Below are 24645 nucleotides of genomic sequence, written 5' to 3'. Positions count from 1 at the left end.
ATGGTGAAATGTCCTTTTCACATCTACATCCATATTCTGCAAATCACTGGAAGTTGTATGGCAGAGGTACCAGTTGTTAAGGCTCCTTCCTGTTCCATTCACATATTGAGTGTGAGAAGAATAATTACATAAATTCCATGTGTGTGCCGCATTGAATCTAATCTAGTCCCATTGATACCTACAGCAGGAAACAGGGAGTTGTAGTATGTTCATAGACTCATCATTTAAAGATGAACCTTAAAGCTTGTGTAAGTAGTTCTCTCAGTATAATTTGCCTGTATCAAGTGTCTGCTAGCTCAGAGTCTTCAGCATTTCTGTGACACACTCCCATGGGTCAGATAATCCTGTTACCATTTGTAGTTTTCTATGTATGTTCAATATCCCATTATTCCTATCTGTTATGTGTTCCTCACACTTGAGCAATATTCTAGGATGGGTTGCATAAATAATTTGTAAGCAATGTTTTTTGTAGAATGACTATATTTCCCTAGTATGGTATTCTCCACAATAAATTAAAGTCTGCCACCTGCTTTACCTGCAACTCAGTCTATGTGACCATTCCATTTCATATCCCTACAAACAGTTACATCCAGGTATTTGTGTGAACTGACCAACTCCAGTTATGATTCATTGATACTGCAGTCATAGGATACTGTATGTTTTTTGTTTTGTGAAGTGCACAATTTTAAATTTTTGAACTTTTTAAAACAGATCACCAGTCTTCGTAATACTTTGAATGTTTGTGTTACACTTATTATTATAGATAACTGCATTATTATTTATATTCCCTCAAGGTCATTAATGTACAACATGAACAGCAAGGAACCCAACAAACTTCAATGGAGCATATCTGAAGTTACTTCTACCTCTGTCAATGACTCTTCATCCAACATAACATGCTGCGTCCTCCCTACTACGAAATCATTAACCCATTTGCAAATGTCATTTGATGCCCCGTACGATCATAGATAATAAGCATAGGTGTGGTACTGAGTGAAATACTTTTCGGAAATCGAGAAATTCTGCATCTACGTGACTGCCTTGGTCCATAGCTTTTAGGACGTCATATGAGAAAAGTGAAAGCTACACGTCACAGTATTGAAGTTTTCTGATACCGTGGCAGTTGGTATGAAAGAGGTTGTTCTGTTCAGGATACATCATTACACTTGATCTCAGAACATGTTCTCAGATTCTGTATCAAATAGATATCAAGGGTATTGGATTGCAGTTTTGTGGCTCACTTCTGCTATCCTGCTTGTGGATGGAAGTGACCTGTGCTTCCGACTGCTGGTCAGAGTTTTCTGTTTGATGGGTCTACAGTAGATTATGCTTAAAAGAGGAGCTAAATCTGGCATAAATTCATTATAGATTCTGTTAGTGATTCCATTGGGCCCTGGAGCTCTGTACACTATTAGTGATTTCAGTTATGTCTCAACACCACTGACACATTTTTCCATGAAACCATTGATCTTGTCTACCGTTTGATAAACACATTAGCAGTTAGAGCTGTTACGTTTGAAATAATAAAGAGATTACTTACTTTCTTGCCATATGCCGTATTTTCATTTGACTGCTATTTATAGTTTGCTCAAAATATAAATCCTTCTGCTTGTTTTTTGTTGCTACAAATGCCACATGTCACTTATACAAGTTTGTACATGGACATTCTCAAACAAGTCAGGTTTATTACTTGATGTTAGATCCAAAATGTTTCCAGCGTGAGTAGGATTCTGAATAATCTGTTCTAGCTAGTTATCAGAAAATTCATTTAGTACAGTTTTGCGAGATGAATGTGATGGTTTCACATTGGATAATAGTATGTGGAAGCACTAAATTCTATGGAGGGTGAAACTTTGACAATGCCAGCCACTCGTGCTGGTGAAACGTCAGAAAAATCATTAGATGAACGCCGGCCAAAGAACCCGAGACTGAAGCCAATAGGCAGTTTGTCATTTTCCTTTGTGTCATCTCTAGAAGGCTTTCTATATGTAATTCTTGTTTGTGTGCTATATGGATATACATCTGGTGAATTACCCCCTCTTGGATCCTAATAGTAACTCCACACTTGCTTATTTAAGTTTCGTCTAGAATATTGTTCCCAACTATCACAACAAAATATATGGTGTCCTCATAAACCACATAAATATCTGTTGTAGCCTTCATATGGTTAATCTCACCAGTTGGCATATCTGTAAAGTATCCTTGGGGAGAAACAAAGTTTATCCCAAATGATGTGAAGCTATATTTGTATTCAGTAATGCTGGATCATCCATTGCCTCATAAACAACTTGTTGTTATAAATTGACTGTCACTGTCAATTAGGGCCTTCACTTTTCAGTTACATACTCTGACATTTTTACATGTACTTTTTCTTAACAGTGTGTGCATTGATTTTCATTATTCTTCTCTTTTGTGCATTCTTACAATTTTTGGGCGAACTTCTTGCAATTAAGCATCTCTTTCCCTTGCTTTTGACCAGTGGCTGCTGGCACTGTAGTTGAAATTCTTTGTATTTGTATCCGACTTGTACTTTTAGTTATTCCATCTTCGGTGGTGGAGATTCCAAAATGTGTATTGCTGCAACTTCTGTTATTTCTTATTGGCAAAGACTTCTTAGTGTTTAGTAATGCCTCATTTTTTCTTTAAATTTTTCATATTCCTGGTGCCATAAAATAGAAATATATGAATGTCAAAAGAACAGACATGACACATTCATATATGTAATTTGATAGGCCTAGCTGGGCAATAAATTCACCTTCCTCAGTACAGAGACCGAGCGAGATGGCGCAGTGGTTGTGCAGCATAGTGGGCTCGCGTTTGGGAGGACGACGGTACAAACCCGCGTCCAGCCATCCAGATTTAGGTTTTCCTTGATTTTCGTAAATTGCTTCAGGGAAATGCTGGGATGGTTCCTTTGATAAGGCATGGCTGATTTCCTTCCCCATCCTTCCCTAATTTGAGTTAGTGCTTCATCTCTATTGAACTCGTTGTCGATGGGATATTAAACATTAATCTCCCCCTTCAGTGCGGATGCACAGATGCATCCAACCTCCTGTGGGAATCTTGGAAGAGAGAATATGGAGGAAATGGACAGGGGCTATGGATAATTGGTACTTGACGAGGGTGTGGATCAGCCATGATGTGAACTGAGATAGACGGTGCAGTTGTGATAACACAGTGTCCCGGATGGCACAGTGGTTACCACACCTGCAGTTTCCATATAATGTCCCAACACAGCTGACAACAGTGATCCCTCCCATTTCGTTTCTTCCCCTCTCCACCTTCAATCTGCACATAAAATAGAAGATTTGCCTGAGTGATCCTTTGTACTGTTTGTTACACACTAGAATAGTTAACTGTCATTAATATCTCTTTCATTATGATAAAATATTATTGAAAAGACTATTACCATTTCTTCTTCTACCAAGTCAGTCAATCTCTGCAGCTCTTATTTCTATGTCAAGTTCTGTTTGCAAAGCTTACAATGTAACACCCTTCTTGCCCTTAATGAAAAGCTTAGACAGTTTCCTTTTCTTTTTTTCTTTTTTTTTTGTGTAAGTAAGCCTTGCAGCTTGTTCCAACCCATTTAAATCAGTGTTCTCTAGAAGTCCAAGATATTTGTCGCTGTGATGTCCCGTTGGATTGAATTGGTTTCTTCATTATCATCCTCTTCACGTCCTATGTTGTCACTTTTCAATGCGAGTTTGTCAATGCTGAGTTAAAAAAAGAAATCGTAACCAATACCAGTAATTATTTCTTTTTTTGCGCCACACTATATACTGATACATAATTTACAGTTTTCTACTCTGCATCTGAAAATAACACTTGAATAAATTGCTTTTTGGTATTGTAATGCAGCCACTTTTTCCTGGATTGGGATACACAATACTTGTGCGGGAAGCATTGATATGGGTTGTCTAGCATTATGGTGAATATGTAGTCATGAATGTTTATTCAAGAGAAACATTCTTATCACCTGGTGCCATTCTTACAGTGGCCCAGTAACTCGTTGTGACTTGTAGGTAGCAGCTGGCGGCAGGCAGTGACCTTGCTGAGACAACTCATTTTGTCAGCTTTGTGCCATAAAAGAGAGTGATGGGGTGGAGCTCTGTGAGACTGGTGGGAAGAACGCAGGCACCTGGTCAAACCCGAGACTGGCGACGGCATCCAATGGGCAACCTTGCCTCCGTAGACCCAGTTCAGTACCTGGAACCGTCAAGACATGCATCAGGGAGAGATAAGCAGTTTCAGTTGCTTCTTGATGCTGCTCAATGAGTCCGGAACAGCTTTGCTTTACATTTGACTGATGCAGAGACTGTCTGGTCGAATTCATAACGCTGAAGGAATGCTGCTCACGCCTGGGTAGTAAGCTTTTATCCTCCCTCTCTAGCTGGTGTTATGGCAAGAGGCTGGCTCCCATCAAAAATTCAGCTGTGGGAACACCATGTTTTCAACACTACCACTGACATTCACACAGGGTGCAGTGACAGCACTGTTGCAGTGCCCGCTGGCTGGCCCATATATCTCTTGGCTGCTTGTGAGGTCCTCCCTGAAGCTAATGCCACAACATTAGCTTCAAGTTCACCATATTTTGATTAAAAGTAAAGCCAGACATTTTTTTCAACCTGCCGCAATTTCCCATTCGGTGTTCCACATTACAACATGTTTTATGTAATTGTTTCTCCTTTTCCCAAAAAGTTTAAAATTTCTCCTTGCATCTCACTGCTAGAGTCCTAACCTACATTAAAATATGAATCCACATTATAGATCCAAAATCCAGACAGTCCCACATTGCTATATTATTGGAGATAAATCTGCTGTCAGAATAGTTCACTGCATATGTCATATAGATGGCTAAAACTATGACTACTCATTCAGGGTGAGGACTCACTTACCTTTCTCACTTTCAAGGTTATCACCTTTTTAAATTTTTTGTCACCTTTTTTGCTCTTTAATGAGGAAGAAAATAAAGTTATTAATTTTTGTTTCCAAGTTTCTGTATTTAAGTTCATTCATTTATCTTTTGGAATGCTCCCACAATGAAAGTAGATAAAATCTTACCTGAAGCACTTCTGAATTTGACATAGGTTGTTCCTTTTTGAGTTTTTGAATGTTTTTTTTTTTAAATATTTTGCACAACTGTTATTAGCAACAAATGGTTCAAATGGCTCTGAGCACTATGGGGCTTAACAGCTGAGGTCATCAGTCCCCTAGAACTTAGAACTATGTGAACCTAACTAACCTAAGGACATCACACACATCCATGCCCGAGGCAGGATTCGAACCTGCGACCGTAGCAGTCGCGCAGTTCCAGACTGAAGCACTCAGAACCGCTCGGCCACCCAGGGCGGCAAACGTTAGACAGATAAATATGTCTGGACCGCAGCCTAATGGCTATAAAACAAATATGTATCTCTAAAAACACAGTTACAGGCACTGGAAGGCCGCACTGCATGTTAACACCTTGGTAACTGTATTTACATCAGTGAGCTGTTGGATATCAGTGCAGATGTACTCTAGAAGAGATCTGTTAATTAAACTTTGCTATCCTTGCTGTGAAAGCTATAATGAAAATAAGATTAAGTGTGTGTTTTTCATACTCTATGTGTGTTGGTTCAAATGGCTCTGAGCACTATGGGACTTAACTTCTGAGGTCATCAGTCCCCTAGAACTTAGAACTACGTAAACCTAACTAACCTAAGGACATCACACACATCCATGCCCGAGGCAGGATTCGAACCTGCGACCGTAGCAGTCGCGCAGTTCCAGACTGAAGCACTCAGAACCGCTCGGCCACTCCGGCCGGCCTATTAGCAACAAAATTCCTCTATTACAACTGCTTCTGTTTTAGCTCCAGATTCTAATGTTGTTGGAGTAACAAGACTGCTGTGATATTCTGTTGAATTTTGAAAATAAACTTTTCAAGATGATAAAATGCAAAAATCGTGGTGGCTGACTTGAAACAACAGTTTGAAAACCAAATTCTCTGCTTGGGGGAAAAGAATTAGTGAATGTGAACTATTTTGCTGTGTGTTAATTTTGAAGCAAAAAGTTTTCAGCGGTTTTAACTACAATTAAATGTGTATAACATCAGTTACATTTATAATCCATTCATCATAAGAATAAACCTAACGTAAACATTGCATTATGTATTCTGCACTGGCCGGTCAGCTGGTACAGCTAGCATATAGTGACTGAGCTGCAGTAACACATAAAAAGGAATGAGCAGAGGAGCGATACAGCTTTGAATGTCATTTAATTTTTCTGCAGAATGAAATAATACACTGAAAATCTCCCACAATATGCCCCTTATACCACTAGAGGAAAGCCGCAACACATTATCGTTTTTAGCTAACGTAAGCTAAAGGCACCAGTAGTTGACACCTTAAGAAATGAAACTACTTTAATTTGATATTTATGAATACAAGTGGATGTTGGGCACAAACACAATTAATCTTCAGGTTCTTTGATCTTTTGCGATTTGATATTTATTATAATTCACTAAGTGAAGGTACAGTAAATGGTAAATAAAAATTATAACAAAAGTGTAAGTGCAGTCATCAGTAGTTGACACTAGTGAGACATGAAAGTTTCAGTAGTTGACAGGAAAAATATTCAGTAGTTGACACTAAATAAATAACTTCAGTCTACACATCACAGTCAATACTGTTTTGGAATTCATATTTCAAATGTTCATTAGTGATATTTGAGAGTAGTAAAGGAAGCTTGTCAATAATCTGTGGTGGACTAATAACACTAACATCATTTTCATCAACATAAAAAGCTTTTTTCTGACAGTTGCACGATTTTAGAGCCATTACTTCTATTTCACCATCCTCAAACACACACTGAACAATAAAAACACATTTGAAATATCTCTTCTTTTCAGGAAAAGAAACAAGAAGAAATTCACCATTTTTATAAAATTTATTCATATTTTCTTCTTTGTTTGCTGTTTCTTTTTCTGTTATATTTATTTGATCAGAATTGTTGTCTTCCTTGCCATCAGATGTCTGCAAATCACTATCAGGGAGCATACTAATGTCATCCACACTGCTGCCTGACTCACTCCATTCTTCATCTTCAGAATCTGAGGATACTGAAATTGTTCTTTTCTTGTGCACTTTTGGCTTTCTACAATTCTCTGCTTTAGTTTGCTTCTTGAGTTTCTTAGCAATCTCAGACTGTTCTTTCTTCAGTTTTCGTGCTTCTGCTCTCTCAGCTTTAGTCTTTCTATTTGTAGCTTCAGTTGTTCCTTCTTATGATGATATTCCTGCCACTGGTTGGATGTCACAACACTTGGAAGTCTTTCTCTTAATCTTCTTTTCCCTTGTTTTCCTGTATTCTGTGGCCAAAATAATGCATGTTTAATGGGGAGGGGATTAGTTGGTCCCCTGATTCCCTATTAATATTTCCACTAGGAGCACACTGAGGAAAATCAGAATTTTTCATTGAATTCTTGGGTGTGACACACTGGTCTGTTACATTAGTCTCCTCTCTTTCTTTATTTTGGTTGTTGCCTGAAAGCTTTTCATGTCTTCCTATTTTTATTTTTTATTACTTCATTATCTGGTTTTTCATGTGGATGGACATTTCCTTCTTCCACTTTTTCATTTTGATTTGCCACACAGTTGTTTGTGTCATCAACAGACTGGGAAAGGATAGAATTATGACAATAATTTTTAATTTCCTTCCAAAGCAAAAACAAAGACTGGTCATTTATATTTCCTTCCCACATATCACTTGAAGACAGTTTATCTTTCCCAATGTATGTTTCTAGAACCTCTAATCCAACTCTTTAAGTTTAATTTTTCAAATGTGGCAGTTCTGTGAGTAGTAAGTATAACATCATCACTCACTGATGGAATTTTTGAGTAGTCTACGGTCTCTGGATTCCATGGAACAAGTCCAGTCTTCCTGAATCCATTCTGCAGGACAGACGGTTTAATGAACTCATCCAGAGTTTGTTCCAGTAAGGGTACAAAATGGATCTTCTTAAAGTGCTTAAGATCCAAATGATCCAAATGTTCCAATCTCCACTGATGTACCTTGTTTTTCCAACATTCCTTTAATAAATGAAAGACAGCAATATCCATAGGTTGAAGAAGATGTGTAGAATTTGGAAGCAGAACTACGAGTATTATCCCATGCTCATCATAAAACTTACTAGTGTGTAAGGTGAGATGTGACACATGGCCATCAATAAACACAATGACTAGCAGTGGTATTTTTTTTCCTAGAAGGTAAGGATGGAAAACATTCGTTACAAATTCAAAGAATAATGGACCTGTCATCCAACGTGTTTCAGATTTACCTATTCCCCAATGTTTTGGTACACTCTCTGCTAGTTCCTGTCATATTCGAATGTATTTAAACACTGTCAATGGAGGTGCTAAATCACCATTTGCATTTCCAGTCAACAAAATTGTTAGACTTTCTTTCTCATCACTATTCACATGCTGGTACACATTTTTTTTCTCCTCTCAGGGCCAATACTTTGTTTCCTTTGGGGTTCAGAAAGAAAGCAGTATCATCTAAATTAAAAACTATTTGGGACTTTGAAGAATTGACTTAAAATTGTTCTCTGTTAAATATTTATCTATCACATCAAACCAGTTTCTTATAGTTTCCTGCTTTACTCCTGCCCTGTGTGATGTCAGATTTTGTGATATTCTAATCCCAATATTGGGATGGCGCTTCAGAAAAGCATTGTACCAAGATTTCCCTGGGCGGTTACAAACAAAGGGATTTTTACGTTTCAGTTATTCACTCAGGTGCTGCACACTGTCCAGAAGTTCGCATTTTGTTATGGGGAATCTGGCCTTAGCCATAGTACAAATCCAGTGTACTAATAAATACTCCTCTTCTTTGGTAAGAACTGTATCAGGACCCATGCAACAATTTCTAGGCGTCTTCCCTCTGGCTTTGTACATTAAAGTAATTCGAGGAACTGAGAAACTTTTTGCTGCTGCAGAAACAGACATTCCATTAAGTACTGCATCGATGGCAAGCTGCATTTGTTCCTCTGGATAACTGAGAATCTTCCCTTTTACTGCTGGCAATATATTGACTTAAATAATATAAAACATAATGTCAGAAATTCACATTACTTGAATGCCAGTAGTTGACATGGTATGAGCTAGTGGTTGTCATAGGGTGTCAACTACTGGATCGATACATGCAATGATAAATTTAACACAATCTCCACAGAGCTAAGCTTATGAGGATACAGGGAATGAAAAAGGTATTAAAAAAGTTGTTGGACTCAGTAGTTGCCAGATGTGTCAACTAGTAAAAAGTAAGGAATATATTAGCACCAGTACTTGACACCTGATCCCTGACCATACCATAACCTAAATTCACAAATATTTCACAAATTTGCTTACTTTACATAATACTGGAACCATCTAAAAAGCTATACACAAAAAATAATAATATCTTAGGATTGCTTTGCCACATCAACAAACTTACCTCCTTATTGATTTCGAGAAGAAAATCACTGAAAGCAGAGAAACACAAATGCACTGTTACAAACAGAAGCACTCACTTCAAGATGGCTGCTAGAAAAATATGATAGTTATCAAATTACACTGTAGATGGCACAACCATGTAACAACAGTCAAAACTCCATCTCTGAATAAAGTGATTTTTTTATTTTAAGAACTTGTATTTGAAAATGTCAACTGCTGGTGTTCTGTTAACTACCAGTGCCTTTACCTTCCTATTGTAATTAAAAACAAGAATGATGAAAATTCCTGACATAACCACAGGGTAATTTTCCTGCATAAGCCTTGCGTAACGTAAGAGAGTATTGAAGGATTTCACCATATATTTAAATATTAAAGCCACTGAAGCTATTACGTACAATCAGTCATCTGCTAATCAGTTAGCTCCTTCCTTTTCCGAATCAGAGAAATACATTTCTGTTCTGGAAGTATTACCTGCTACATTAATAATGAGCCTATCAACAACATAATCCACGAAGCCAATTAGGTGCAGCATTTTCTCTTTTTTTATGACGAGCTGTTCTATATCCCACCAGCACTCATCAGTTAGTGTGAAAAAGCTGTGTGTGTTAGTTCCAGTACGGCTGGCAGCTTAACAGTTTTCTTACTTCTTGGGCCAAATCCCACAGCTTGGCTCCAGATCAGTTCTGTTGGGTTCATATTGTAATGGTACAGTAGCAAATGTAAAAATGCAGCATTTGTACTGGCTGATCAAAAAGTAAGTATAAATTTGAAAACTGAATAAATCACAGAATAATGTAGATTGAGAGGTACAAATTGACACACATGCTTGGAATGACATGTGGTTTTATTAGAACCAAAAATATACAAATGTTCAAAAAATGTCCGACAGATGGCGCTTCATCTGATCAGAATAGCATTAATTAGCATAATAAAGTAAGATAAAGAGAAGATGATGTTCTTTACAGGAAATACTCAGTATGTTCACCATAATTCCTCAACAATAGCTGTAGTCAAGGAATAATGTTATGAACAGCACTGTAAAGCATGTCCGGAGTTATAGTAAGACATTGGTGTCGGATGTTGTCACTCAGCATCCCTAGAGATGTTGGTCGATCATGATACACTTGCGACTTCAGGTAAGCCCAAAGCCAATAATCGCACGGACTGAGGTCTGGGGACCTAGGAGGCCAAGCATGATGAAAGTGGCGGCTGAGCACATGATCATCACCAAACGACGCGCGCAAGAGGTCTTTCACGTATCTAGCAATATGGGGTGTTTTTTTGGTTCTAATTAAACCCCATTCCATTCCAAGCATGTGTGTCAATTTTTACCTCTCTATCTACATTATTCCATGGTTTAATAAGTTTTCAAATTTATACTGACTTTTTGATCACCCGGTATAATGTGCTCGATGCTGTGAAAATGATTGTTTTTCATGTTTCTATGACACTTATTTGCCTCTGTGGTATAAAACGATGGACATAGTTCAAATAAAGATGATTTGGTTTCTCATTTTCGCCTTGAAAATTAAATTGTTATGTTTTCTTAATTAAAGCAACTTTTTATTAATAGTCTTTCACAAAACATCGATATTTAAGAATTTGTATTTGAAATGGAAACAGGAATTTCGCATCCAGAATGTAATTAGAAACCAGAAGACGTGCATAATTCATAAAAATAGAGACTTCTATAATTATGAGATGTAGGTATCTCAAACTGACCGAGAAAAAAAATTGATACCAGGGAGATTTGGACCGATGCACGAAGAACGCCATTCCCGCTACCGACCGACTCTGGCAAAACTTCAAAGCTTATTGTCTCTGTAAATTAATGAAAAACATGAAGAACAGCCTATTTCTCGGCACTTTCTAACTATGTTCCACCCGCGTGTTTCACTATGAAATAGAAAGCTGCCTCAACCATTTTCGTGCTGCACATTATCAGTGTGACAATCAGAGCACAACACTGCAGGGGCTGTGACTGTACATGATTTTTGAAATAAAAACTACATAGCGAAAGCGTGATTAACAAAAGCATTGATGGCTGTAAATACATTTGAATATCTTAAAGTTTCATTGAACGTAACTTAGTAATAAGATATCTAATACATAAGTTGGACCTACTTCCAAGAGCATAAAACCATCAGTGTATGTGTGCTACGGCTTATGACCAATCATCACGTTTGTGGTTTACAACCATACAAGTTCTGAATGTGTCAACAATGTGGCTGTTAAAAACCAAGGATACATCCACCACTGGTGTAAAGATTTGGACAGTGAATTTCCAGTTACTCTATGGATTTGCCAAATGATATTTGTAATGTTTTTAAGGTTGTCCCTAATAGCATCCCTGAATATTTTTCACTTTCCTCTAAGAAAATGTGGTATCTAACAACTAATCAACTGGCATCATATTTGGAGGAACGTGTATAACCAAAAGGATATCATATTACATATTAAGTTTTGATGACACTACCAATGTTAAAGCTAAAAGAGAATTACAAACTATCACTATGTTTTTGTCATAGAATAAGTATTGCATAACAATGGTTTTCTTTTCATTTGTTGACATCTTTTCTTCTTTACTGAGGGTTTCCATAAAGTGACTACGAAGACCTGTTAGTTGTTTGATAGTGACATATTCATTAAACCTGAATTATTTGTGCTCAAAATTTTCCTGATTGTGTGGACTCCATCATTGTTAATGACATTAATAGTTTAAAGTTGAAGCTGTTGCTTTATATGCACCCATCTGTAAATTCCAAATAATTAAATGTGACTCAGTAGCTGATGTATTTATCTATCTTTTATAGTTCGCTACTTTTGATAGGCTTGCATTAATGGTGTGGATGAGAGTTGTGTACAATGCTGGGAAAGAAAGGATGTGATGGATTTCTTTGAAAATTACCCTAAAAGAAATAGATGAACATTGATTCTATCATTTAATTATAAAAAAACTTATTTATAAAGTCATTTACATATATGGACAAGTCATGTTTGCAAAACACATTGAAATAGTAGACTAAGCACCACTGACAATAAAGAGATACTGAGCCGTGATATTAAATGTGTCATGTCCTAGGTATGAAGGAACAAGTCAGTTACATACTTATGAGATTAATTCACACGTCATATTTCACAATGATTCCGTACAAATTTCCACTTCATAGCACTAAATTTTCAGTACTGAGCTTCAGTTCGACGTAATTTGAAATTTTTACTGCAAATATCCCTTAAAATCTGTTTAGCTGCAGTATATTGTCGATGTGGTAAAAACTTTTTTCTGCCTCTACCTCCGTTTGCAGTTAGTTTGTTTGTTTCCATCTGCTCTTGAATTTGCTGTTGTTCTGATTTCCTTTTCTCTTCATTTTCCTGTTGCAAAATTTGCATTTTCAGTACAAAGTAATGTTAGTCAGATACAAATTTAAATGAGTAAGCATTATTTTACTTCTTACTTAAAACAATAAATTGCATGTGTTGAACAAAATTAACTGTGTTAGTAAAACTGACTGATGTCTGAGAATATCAGAGCAGAAAGACATTATTATGCAGTTGGCCTTTGGAATGGCATTTTCAATATTCCATGTCTATTTCCTAATACCTTAAATGATCAACAATTGCACCATGGCTGCTGAAGTTTATTGTTACTTGCCAGCAGTGTTCCAGCTTCTGATGGCTACAAATATCACTATTTTATAGACTGAAAGTGTAACAGAAATGGCAATGATAATATAAAGGAAAGTGTCAAAATTAAGCTCAGAAACTCACCAGTCGAACTCTCTGAATTATGGTAAAAAACTCAGCAAACAAATGGAAACATTCTTCTGGCTTGAATTTCTTAGGATCTTCACAGAAATGTTTGGCTAAAGCATGAGTACAAGCCTTCACCTTATTCATAGCCTGCTGAATTTCATTACTGCATTTCAAAGCAGCCTTAAAGAAATCTGTGGAAAGAAGAGCAAAACAGATTTTAACAATAGCAAGCACAAATTCTAAAGTGAGAATAATTTGTAGATCTATTTTATATCATGATCGGAGACTATGGGATGAAGAAGTACTTGTTTATGCAACAAGGTTATTTAAATTAACAGTGCCGGAAGTTGTGTTCATTACCTTTGAACTGCACCCTGATTCCACTTGTATCTTCCTTCAGCTGTGATGCAACATGTTTGACATCACTAATAAGTTTCATCACTTCTTCCTGGAGCAGCTCCACTGATATCCTGAAACATTGTAAACCATCTTTCATTCAGACATTCTGTTTGGAAGTAATTATTTTGTTATTTGTTTTATAAACACAAGCGTTTTGTTAATATGTCATTATGTAGTAACGAGCACTCTGGATGCAAGTTCACCTATTCCACATTACAGTCATTATATATTCAGTATGCAGTGGTACCAGTTGCTGTCGCGGAGATAAGAGTGTTTGAAGTAGTCATCTTCACATTATGGGGGTCACTAGAACATCTCGTTATTTCATATCAATGTAATTTTAAAAATAAAAAAAAAAAAAAACATGAAAATTGTCCTTTGATTTTCTAGAGTTTCTACAAATATTCTTGAATGCTAAAGATGTTTTCAAATGGTGTGTATTATTCTCAAGTAGAAACAAATGGAAACTGATAGCACATGGCCAGGCCCAAACATATATTTTTCGTCAACAATTTGTCTACAACATGTACTTGTACATCCACTATGTCTATCCCGTATAGGGGATACATTTTACTTGAAAGTTTCTTGCAAAGTGTCAGGGGATAAATATGATATTGCAATGCCTGTGTTATTCCGAATTATGATGCTATATTCCTTCAGCCACATGTATATGTCAGAAGGAACTGACACAGCAGCAACTACAGCCATTATGAAATACAAGAAATGTATTTGCAGTTCTGAATATGGAAAACTATCAGCTGTGGAGGGGAATGACAACAATGAAAATTTGTGCTGCACATGAACTTGAATCCAGATCTCCTGCTTATCACGAGTGGTCGCTTTGCTATTTGGCTATCTGACCCAAACTCCCATATGTTGTCAACAATGTGTTCTATATATCTAAAAACAAAGATGATGTGACTTACCAAATGAAAGTGCTGGCAGGTCGATAGACACACAAACAAACACAAACATACACACAAAATTCAAGCTTTCGCAACCAACGGTTGCTTCATCAGGAAAGAAGGAAAGACGAAAGGATGTTGGTTTTAAGGGAGAGGGTAAGGAGTCATTCCAATCCCGGGAGTGGAAAGACTTACCTTAAGGGGAAAAAAGGACAGGTATACATTCGCACACTGTCCTTTTTTCCCCCTAAGGTAAGTCTTTCCGCTCCCAGGATTGGAATGACTCCTTACCCTCTCCCTTAAAACCCACATCCTTTCGTCTTTCCCTCTCCTTCCCTCTTTCCTGATGAAGCAACCGTTGGTTGCGAAAGCTTGAATTTTGTGTGTATGTTTGTGTTTGTTTGTGTGTCTATCGACCTGCCAGTGCTTTCGTTTGGTAAGTCACATCATCTTTGTTTTTAGATATATTTTCCCATGTGGAATGTTTCCCTCTGTTATATCCAACAATGTGTTCTTGTCCACCCAATATGTACAGGGTGATTATAATTAAAGTTAGACTTTCAGGGTGTTGTAGAAATAGCACCACTTGTCAGCATGACATCAAAATGCAACGGAATAGATTCAGAGAAGGGGCAAAACATAGGGCAGAAGAATAAAGTGCTTTTTATGCTGATTTCTCCCGTCCGATGTGATATGATCTTACTGTGGTGGATGGGCTTATGTAACTATCAGTATCACACCTGTACACCCATACAAACTGAGTAGTACAGTTTGTTTAATGACAAACATATACCTTAGGCATTGTTGTATGATTAATTTGTCATTTGTAGCCAACCACTATTAAATATATGATGCTTACAGCGCCACCTATTGCTACATTTTGCAACTATTTATTTTTCTTCTGCCTTACATTTTCCCCATTCTCAAATAACATTATGTTGCAATTTGACGTCATTCCAACCAGTGGTGTTTATTTCTACGGTGGTTTGAAAGTTTAACTTTAACTGTAATCACCCTGTATATTCCTGTACACAGGAGACATTTTACTTGAGTACCTTACATTTTTTTTCCTTTTTTAACTTATCAATTTACTTCTCACAAAAGCTTCATGTTAGGAATACTTACAGCATTTATGAAATTTCCAAGTTGAAGTACTAGTGCTAGAAATTCTTTCAAATGTTTATTAGCCTTCAGCTTATTGCATGCATCTGCAACGGCATTTAGTTGTTCTCTCAGTTCAGATGTTCTTAAAGGAAACTCTTCTTTCTGCAAATTAATTGATGCACATAAATGAGTCAGGATATATTATTATTATTTTGGCAATATGATGTTGATAATGGAGACATGACTTTCTACTTACAAGCAACATTGCCCTAATCCTGAGGACAAAGGAAGGTACTTCTGATAGCTGAAGATAAAATTTCTCTGCCTCTCCTAAACGATCCAGATCTCCAGAATAGCATCTGACTGAAGTCAGCTGTAACAGATAAGACAACTCTCTCAGTTAATGTATAATTATTGAGCTCCGTGGAATAGTATGTATTGTGTTTTAATTGTATTAATTACTATGATCTAAAATTAAAACTGTCATACATTAGGCCTACCTCTTTTTCTGTGGGAAGTAGTGGCAAGAGAGCTTTCAGTTTCTCAGGACCTATATCACCTCCTTTAAGGTTCTTTATAACTTCTATGACTGCTTTCCCTCCCAATTTGAACTGTTTTAGATAAATATTTACTGCCAGATCTCTCTTGGTTTCCAGTAAAGTGATCTTGGGAGTTATTGGTGCTGGAAGTGTTACTGGAGAAGACTTTCGATGTTGCACAGTAGCAGTTTTCTGACAGAACAGTTCTTCCATTTGCTTGAAATCAACTCTAAGACTCTTTGCTTCGCTCTGCATTTCAGTCCATACTGATTCACCTGCAAAGAATTAGAATTCTGTTAGAACTGTTTGCCAGCAGTAAACAATCAAAAATCTGTGTTTACCTACAGAAGATGAATAAAATCACCACACATATTGCTGTCAGTGTGGTTATTACTACACATTTTATGGAACAAATCTAAAATTTGTTTATATCTTCTGTATTTATTACAACTGTAATGAACTTAATAGTACCATGAAGTGAGTAAATCATCATTTTTCTTACCTATCATAGAGACTGGAATCTTTGTCCAGCTTAGGGTTTTCATCTTCCGCTTGGGCAGTGGTAGTGTGTTAGACTTGTCCTTTACTGGTGTCCACAAACTTGCAGAATCTGGTAAATGTGCTGGAAGTGAATGTCTCCTATGTAACATCAGTGTTTCAAAGCTGTCACTATTGGGAATTGGAGGAGGTGGAGGTACATAATTTTTTTGTTGAGAACTGTAACCTCCAAGTGATGAAGGTGATAGCACCCCTGAAGCTGATGGAATAGCTGATGACACCACTGAAATAAGTGGCAGTGGCAGACAAGGTGGAGGTGGAGGAAGAGGAGGTGGTGCTGGGAATGACAGTTTTGCTTCTGATGGTGACAACTGATGCTGTTTCTCATTATCACAAAGTTGCTTTACTTCTCTTGTATATTCCACCTCGGTCTGCGTAGACACTGTGCTTGTATTAAGGATATAAAAAGAATGTGTTTTGATAATACTGTCAGCTCTTCTTTCATGATATTTTTGAGTGCGTGCTGGCTTTTTGTGGATAGAAAACCCAGGTTTTATAGCTTCAGATGAAAGAGAGTCAAGTGCTTCCCACACACTGTCCCTGAAATCATATAAATTTTGCCTTTATTTTACTTGAAAGGTCTAGTAGTATAATATATGCACACATCAGTGGGTTACAGACATTGCATGCATAGTTATACTTATCATAAGGTAAACATTATGCCAAGTATTTCCATTTTAATTTAAGCTCTGATAACTTACACATTTGGATTTGTTGGATCTAGCTGTGCAAGCTTTTTGTAGCATGGAGTGGAACCTGACAGCATGTGGTGTATCTGCTATCTGTTAACAGACACAAAAAAATTAATTCATTACTGTTCTCTTTGTGGCACAATACACATGGGTACTTTTACTAATGGAAGTTACACACACTAACCACAAGTATTTCTGTTTATCAGTAGCAATAAGGACAATAATGTGTACCTTTTCGAATATTGCTTCAAACAACTGATGATGAGTTAGTTGTTTTGTTGATTCTAATTCCATCTCATCTCTGTGTTGGTAATCAATGAATGCTGAAACTTGCATCTGTAGCTCCTTATCATCAGTTGCACTTAGTGAACTCAGGATTGGTCCAAGCCCACGACCTAGGAATACGCAACATATTGTATGTGTTTCAGATGTAACATTTTTCTGTTTTGAGATAACAAACAGGGTAATAATACTATTGGTAATTCTTTACAGATTTTTTAAGCCACACATTCACTGTACAGCAAAGGCAGCTAGAAATACGAATAAATAATTACTCACCAAGCAATTCATTCCTGATCTGCACACGCTTGTGGACATTGTGGCAGCCCAGTGTTAGGCAGTTGATGAAAGAAAGCAGCCTTGTCTGATATTCAACATTTTTTGTGTTACGAAGTTCACTCACTATTATGTCAAACCCATGCTTCTGATCACAAGTAACCTGTGCACAGAAGGAAAATATTTGCATTGATCATGAATCATCACTTGTCATATGCAGTTAGAAAATATCGTGCCTTGATAGTTTGTTCTTTTAGCAGGGAACTCATAAAATAATGGAATTGCAGTTAGTTTAAACCTATGTACTTCTTAGCGACATCATGTTGACCAACTGACTGACTTAAGGCAGGTTTGCTTTCTAACCTCATGATTACTGAGTGTCTAAATGGAAGAACAAAATATTTACCTTGAAGTGCCGTAGAGCATGAAGAGCCATTTGATGTCCTTTTGAAGAATATGCGCACACAGCATAGAGAAGTTCAATAACTTGCATTTTAACCGTGATGTTCTGAGATTCTAGTGCTGCAACAGAGGAAGGAAATCATATTGAAGTCATTTTTCAGATCAAATAGTACAATGGTTTGTGATAATCACTGGACAATTAGTTTAATTGCACTCAAGCAATTGCAATAAATGTGGTAAACTACATGGGTGTAGCAAGATATATTTTGCACAAAGGGGTTTGTTGTTAAGAGCTATTTTGACAGAAACTGAATCGGTTGTGATAATATAATTGTGTGAACGTAGCAGAATATTGATATCTGCTTTCTACATAGTATTACCACTCAGATACAAATACTGCATACATATACTTGGCCAGCAGCTACTGCATCCAACCCAGTTCTGATAAAAAAATTTCAAACATAATAAGGCAACTAAAAATCAAACATTCTTCTGCCGTAGACAGTGTTATGTATCACCTAATAAATGAATAAAGTGGAAGTGAATAAAGCAAATCCACTATTTAAGAAACGGTACATAAGTAAATTGGGAAACTGCAAGGCAGTGTTATTGATCTGCTTTTGTAAAAGTATTTGAATGATGGCAAAAAGTAGAACTGCAAGTTTTATAACTAAATTTAAAATACTACACCTGTCCCAGCATGGTTTCAGAGAAGGGAGGTCAATAATAATGGTTCCAACAGATTTCTTTAGTCGAACGTACTCTGAGTTTAGTAACAGCTAAAAGAAGACTTTGAGGATTTTCATGGACCTATATAAAGCATTTGACTGTTTGAATCACACCACAGTTGCCGCACACATCTGGCTGTTAAGTAGGAAACTTTGTCATTGATGACATGTTATAGTGTTGTGAGGCTACACTTATGTTGTTAAACATAGTTATGCTGTTACTTAGAAATGGGTTGCCACAAGTATTTGAACACCCAAAACGTATTCTGTCATGTTTTTGGTAGCTACATAATTGTTAATAAGGACAAGACATTAATAGAAGGTAACAAGTTTTGAAAACGTATCTTGCATATAGAAAATAATGTCATTTGGTTCAATGGGCTGATGAAAGTTTTTGTATCGGACACCAGGTCAGCGATTTGCGTATTCCCAACCTGCCGCTCTTATCTGTTATCCAAGCAGGGTATGGTGACCTACAGTGTGATGTGGAATCCAAACCACATTTTTCCTGTGACTCAGATAGATGAACATTGGGTTAAAACAAAAACTGAAAAACCGATAATCTGACTGAGACTCGATCCTGCAACCTCTTGGTTTCCAGGCATACACTTTACTACTAAACCACCAGGCCCAACATATATCTAAATAGCTCTGATGATTGACACATGTATCCATATATTTTGACTGCATTGACTTAGAAGCTTAAATTATTTACACCTCAAGGTACTGTAGATTGTAGTATTTGACATAAATTTCAACTTGAGACCCCTAACTGTTCTTTACAGATGCCTGTATCTTTTGATTGCATTGACTTAGAAGCCTAAGTTTTTTCCCCACCAAGGGACAGTGGACCTTGGTACCTGTCATAAGTTTGGTACCTGTCATAAATTTCAACTTCATGTTATTGCTGGAAAGAAGGAGTCTTAACTGATGGACACACAGATGTGCAACAAATTGCAAAAAAATATTTTTGTGTAATATAATTACAAATTAACAATTTTTATATATTTTTCTTTACTTGTACTGTAGACCTTGTTTCTTGTTGAAATTTGTGACTCTAGGTCAACGGGAAGTACCCTGTACATATTGATGAATGAGTTTGCAAGTATTGAAATATGTAACATAAATGGCTGTATCTTGTGATTGCACTGAATTAGTGGGTTAAACTTCCCAGCTGCCAAGTGATCACGCTCCTTAGTATGTGAAATAAATTTCAGCTTGATTCCTCTACCCGTTCCTGCAAAAAAGGGGTCTTAACAGGAGGACAGCAATGTGATTATGTAAGGGTTCCATTTTTAATGACTGAGATGCAGCACCCCAAAATAAGCTTGGGTCTTCTTTAGAGAAGTGGTGGCCAACTTTCTGAGCAACAACAAGCCTGCAATTTATAAAACCATGTTAGTATAATACTGCAGATTTTCATGAAATTAGGATGCAACATGTGTGAAGCTTCATGTTCTTCATTCATACATTGGAAAATCCAGGATCGAGGGACAGTCAAGGAAAAGAAGTTTTGCCCCATGTCAGAAAGAACAAATTGCAGTGAAACGAAATTAAATTGCCATTTATGTGTTGTGCTGTTGTAATAATTATCAGCATATTTAAGTAAACATATATGATTGTCTACTCTAATGACGCTGTAGTGATTCTATACAAGATTACAAAATAAATAATTTATTTTCAACCCAATTGAAAAATGCTCTCTTAACTGAGTTGTACAGAAAAATGAGAATGAAACCTGAAATCACTCTACAGTCATACAACATAAATGCAAGAGTTCTGAAGTACAGTGTAGCCAGTTAGAGATCTGAGTTACAAAATGTCAGCCACTGTATGACATAAGGTTTCTCCTTAGGCAAATACTATTACTCCTCAATACATAAGATTTCTTAGACTGTGTGAAGCTTGCAAAGGAAGCAGTCCCAAATACTGGAAAAGCAGTTAAGTATCTAAAACAAAAGGACATCCTTCCCCTCGTGCACAATGAAGCAAAAGCTGTAGATGATAATGTTCTCTGGATATAGTTCTATGGGCTTGTAGTCCAACGAATGGTCTACTCAGGTCCTATATGAGAAAATATACAAGCTAGCTACTTAAAAAGAATATTTGACATTCAGAAAAAAGTAGTTAGGTGTATAACAAAACTACCCAGATAGTCCCGTAGGCGAGCTTTTGTACACCATAACATCATAAGAGTTCACTCATTGTGTGTGTATCTCAGAAGATTATGGGAGGGAGAGCGACTGATAAACACCTCCTTTACATAAAATAATAAAATCTCAAACTTACATTGAGTGCTCCAGATGAAGGATACAAAAATATTTTTAACGAATTACTGAACTCAACTGAGGAAAAAAAGTAATTAGTTCTTGTTTAAATCATTGAAATGTAAAAAGAAGTGTATATACAGTATGTATGAGTTATGAAAATTAAACAAAATATTGATGGCATAGGTAACAACATTCCATGTGACTGTAACCCTGTTTTCTTTATTGTACATACAATGTATTCAAGTGTGGCTTAATGTAATGTGGTAAATGCAGATGCTACGTCTGTCTTTGCTCGCCTACAAAACTGTATGATATGCTCAAAAACAGCGCCTCAAAAATAGCAGCTTAGCAAGGATAAAGAGTAATCAAGCAAATGAAAGTTACAATATCACATCAATAACTCATTTCAAAAGGTACTTCGCTTGCAAGTACCCACCTACTCTTTGACTTCTTCTTTCTATGACGATATAATTGCAAGATCTGCACTCATGACTATTACATACATGCATCTACATGTCTAACACGGTAGAGGGTAACAGAAATGCTGATATGGTCTAAGCTACTACGCAGTTTAATAATCCAAGCACTCCCCTTCAGGACGAATCCACGAAATTACTTAAGAGCTTCCTGTATAGACTGTGACTATAAACATTGACTGACTGAAGTTTGCCTATCGGCAGCGGTGGAAGTAGCGTACAAGAAGTAATTTTTTCCGTGCTATAATTCGGGTAATGGTGTCACATGGTGTTCGTAGCTCCACAAAACTTCAACGAAGTTCCCTCTGCTTGCCTTAGTAGCGGTTTCACATCAGCGCAGTATAAAAGCATTATTATATCTTTTCGACCACGAAAATGTGCACCGTATCAACAATGCTCGAATAGCATCCCGTACTACCTTGCCAATGCGTCAAATGATGAACTTCTCTCCCACCTCACGAAGTATGCAACAGTTACAAAAGATACCAAAACCGTGAAGAGGTACATGTGAGAAGACTTAAACTACTACACTGCATGCTTTTGCAACTACCAGGACGTAGGATGCAAAGGCGCAGACGCACAAAAACTGGGACTTCACACAAAGAGAATTCTCTCAACTCACACAAATTACCATATGGAAACCTGCTCGGTACGTGCATTTAAGACGTCTCGTAATAGTGTGTAGCTGTTTGATAGCCCATTTTGTAGTAGGACTATAAAAGAAATCAGTGAACTGATCGATTTTATGTGTTTGTAATACGGAATATGAACCACAGTCAGGGTCTAGCTCATTCTCAGCTGTGTACAGTGCTTAGCAATTTGTAAGAATTTAATAAGTTCGCAGCCTAAATAATTTTTCCTGTACTAGTTTATATCTACTTATTGACCGTTTTTAAACCAGTTGCCCTATTATCTGTTTCATGAAAGATGCAGTGGCTGTACCATAAACGTGCGGTTCAGAGTGAGTTAACGGAGAAAACACGAATTTGTGACGAACTCGCAAATCAGTTCATTTGTAGGCATTGAGTGTTGATACTTACTCATTCTCTCTCTTCACTAAGTTATTCTCCTGTTGATCATTTTCGGTTACTAAGACGTTACCAACTCTGTCCCAGAGTAAAATAACTAGAGCCGGACGTGTTCTTAACACAGTACCATACATTGTAATGGTAAGTGAATTTCCAACCGTTTATTTACGCATATCTAATCAGAAACATCGCGTGCTCACCTGACCTTATGACACACTTGTTGCCATGTATCTCCAGCAAACTGCTAGATTTATGCCTTCTAAAACATGTGTAGTACGCGTTTTGTCACACAACCCACATGACTCTATCACGCCTCCTATGGTCTTCCGAAGAGTTCGTGTACTTTGTTAAGCAAACGATGGATCCTTTGAAAAGTTCTACAGTTCAAAACCTAGCCGCAAACCACGCGCAACGCAGTGCGAGGGGTTCCCTGAACGCACACACCCAAAAAGAGATCTTTTCTGGGAATTTCGTTACACATACACTTTACTAAGGACGCTACAGTTACGACAAACAACGATAGAATAGTGGGTGTTTACCTTGCGGGCTGCACCCATCCCTGGTCAACCTCCTGAGCCGTCCTACGCCGAGCTCCAAACGGCAGAGCATCGCGGGCTGCCGGTCCATCGTCTTCTGCTTGTTGCGGAGCTCCTGTCCTGCACGGGCGGCTGACAGAGACAGACTGGCGGCCGGAGCGGCGGCTGGCAGGGAGTCCTGCAACCCCCTCCCCCATCACCGACTCATCGCGGCGTACCGTTATCTCACTCCGAGTAATTGGCAACCCCTACCCCTCTACATTCCATTCCACTTCACTTGCCGTGAAAGACGAGTAGTTGTTCACCTTTGACTTAACTATTATTACGCACTTTTACTGTGCAAATGATAGTACGCCAGTAGCGTTCTGATAAAAAAATTTCAAACATAATAAGGCAACTAAAAATCAAACATTCATCTGCCGTAGACAGTGTTATGTATCACCTAATAAATGAATAAAGTGGAAGTGAATAAAGCAAATCCACTATTTAAGAAACGGTACAGAAGTAAATTGGGAAACTGCAAGGCAGTGTTATTGATCTGCTTTTGCAAAAGTATGTGAATGATGGCAAAAAGTAGAACTGCGTTTTATAACTAAATTTAAAATACTACATCTGTCCCAGCATGGTTTCAGAGAAGGGAGGTCAATAATAATGGTTTCAACAGATTTCTTTAGTCGAACATACTCTTGAGTTTAGTAACAGCTAAAAGAAGACTCAGAGGATTTTCATGGACCTATCTAAAGCATTTGACTGTTTGAATCACACCACAGTTGCCGCACACATCTGGCTGTTAAGTAGGAAACTTTGTCATTGATGACATGTTATAGTGTTGTGAGGCTACACTTATGTTGTTAAACATAGTTATGCTGTTACTTAGAAATGGGTGGCCACAAGTATTTGAACACCCAAAACGTATTCTGTCATGTTTTTAGTAGCTACATAATTGTTAATAAGGACAAGACATTAATAGAAGGTAACAAGTTTTGAAAACGTATCTTGCATATAGAAAATAATGTCATATGGTTCAATGGGCTGATGAAAGTTTTTGTATCGGACACCAGGTCAGCGATTTGCGTATTCCCAACCTGCCGCTCTTATCTGTTATCCAAGAAGGGTAAGGTGACCTACAGTGTGATGTGGAATCCAAACCACATCTTTCCTGCGACTCACACAGATGAACAATGGGTGAAAACAAAGACTGAAAAACTGATAGTCTGACTGAGACTCGAT

At 37.3% G+C, this 24645-nt stretch overlaps 1 protein-coding gene across 1 annotated transcript; it reads right to left on the bottom strand.

Annotated features, from left to right (window-relative positions):
* Positions 1–12650: 12650 nt before the first annotated feature.
* On the bottom strand, positions 12651–23013 carry LOC124593871 (inverted formin-2-like). The gene is made up of 16 exons (XM_047132221.1): positions 22892–23013; positions 22483–22564; positions 21879–21966; positions 21395–21450; positions 19140–19187; positions 18623–18743; positions 18382–18497; positions 17979–18138; positions 17605–17815; positions 16673–17268; positions 16132–16445; positions 15888–16004; positions 15627–15793; positions 13584–13693; positions 13239–13414; positions 12651–12842 (listed from the first exon to the last, which is right to left on the bottom strand). The coding sequence occupies exons 1-16, from the start codon at positions 23011–23013 to the stop codon at positions 12651–12653; spliced, it is 2676 nt and encodes an 891-aa protein (XP_046988177.1).
* Positions 23014–24645: the final 1632 nt, after the last annotated feature.

This window comes from Schistocerca americana, chromosome 1, assembly GCF_021461395.2.
Source record: "Schistocerca americana isolate TAMUIC-IGC-003095 chromosome 1, iqSchAmer2.1, whole genome shotgun sequence".
Taxonomy (NCBI): domain Eukaryota; kingdom Metazoa; phylum Arthropoda; class Insecta; order Orthoptera; family Acrididae; genus Schistocerca; species Schistocerca americana.
This window is presented reverse-complemented; position numbering and strand designations above follow the sequence as displayed.

What these genes read in the sequence shown, in the direction of transcription:
- LOC124593871 (XM_047132221.1), bottom strand. Translation starts at nt 23,013, where the DNA reads ATGTATGGTACTGTGTTAAGAACACGTCCGGCTCTAGTTATTTTACTC. An exon ending in TTAGTGAAGAGAGAGAATGA is followed by an intron (nt 22,565 to 22,891) that starts GTAAGTATCAAC and finishes TTTCTTTTATAG; the next exon opens with TCCTACTACAAAATGGGCTA. An exon ending in ATATATCTTGCTACACCCAT is followed by an intron (nt 18,498 to 18,622) that starts GTAGTTTACCAC and finishes CCTCTGTTGCAG; the next exon opens with CACTAGAATCTCAGAACATC.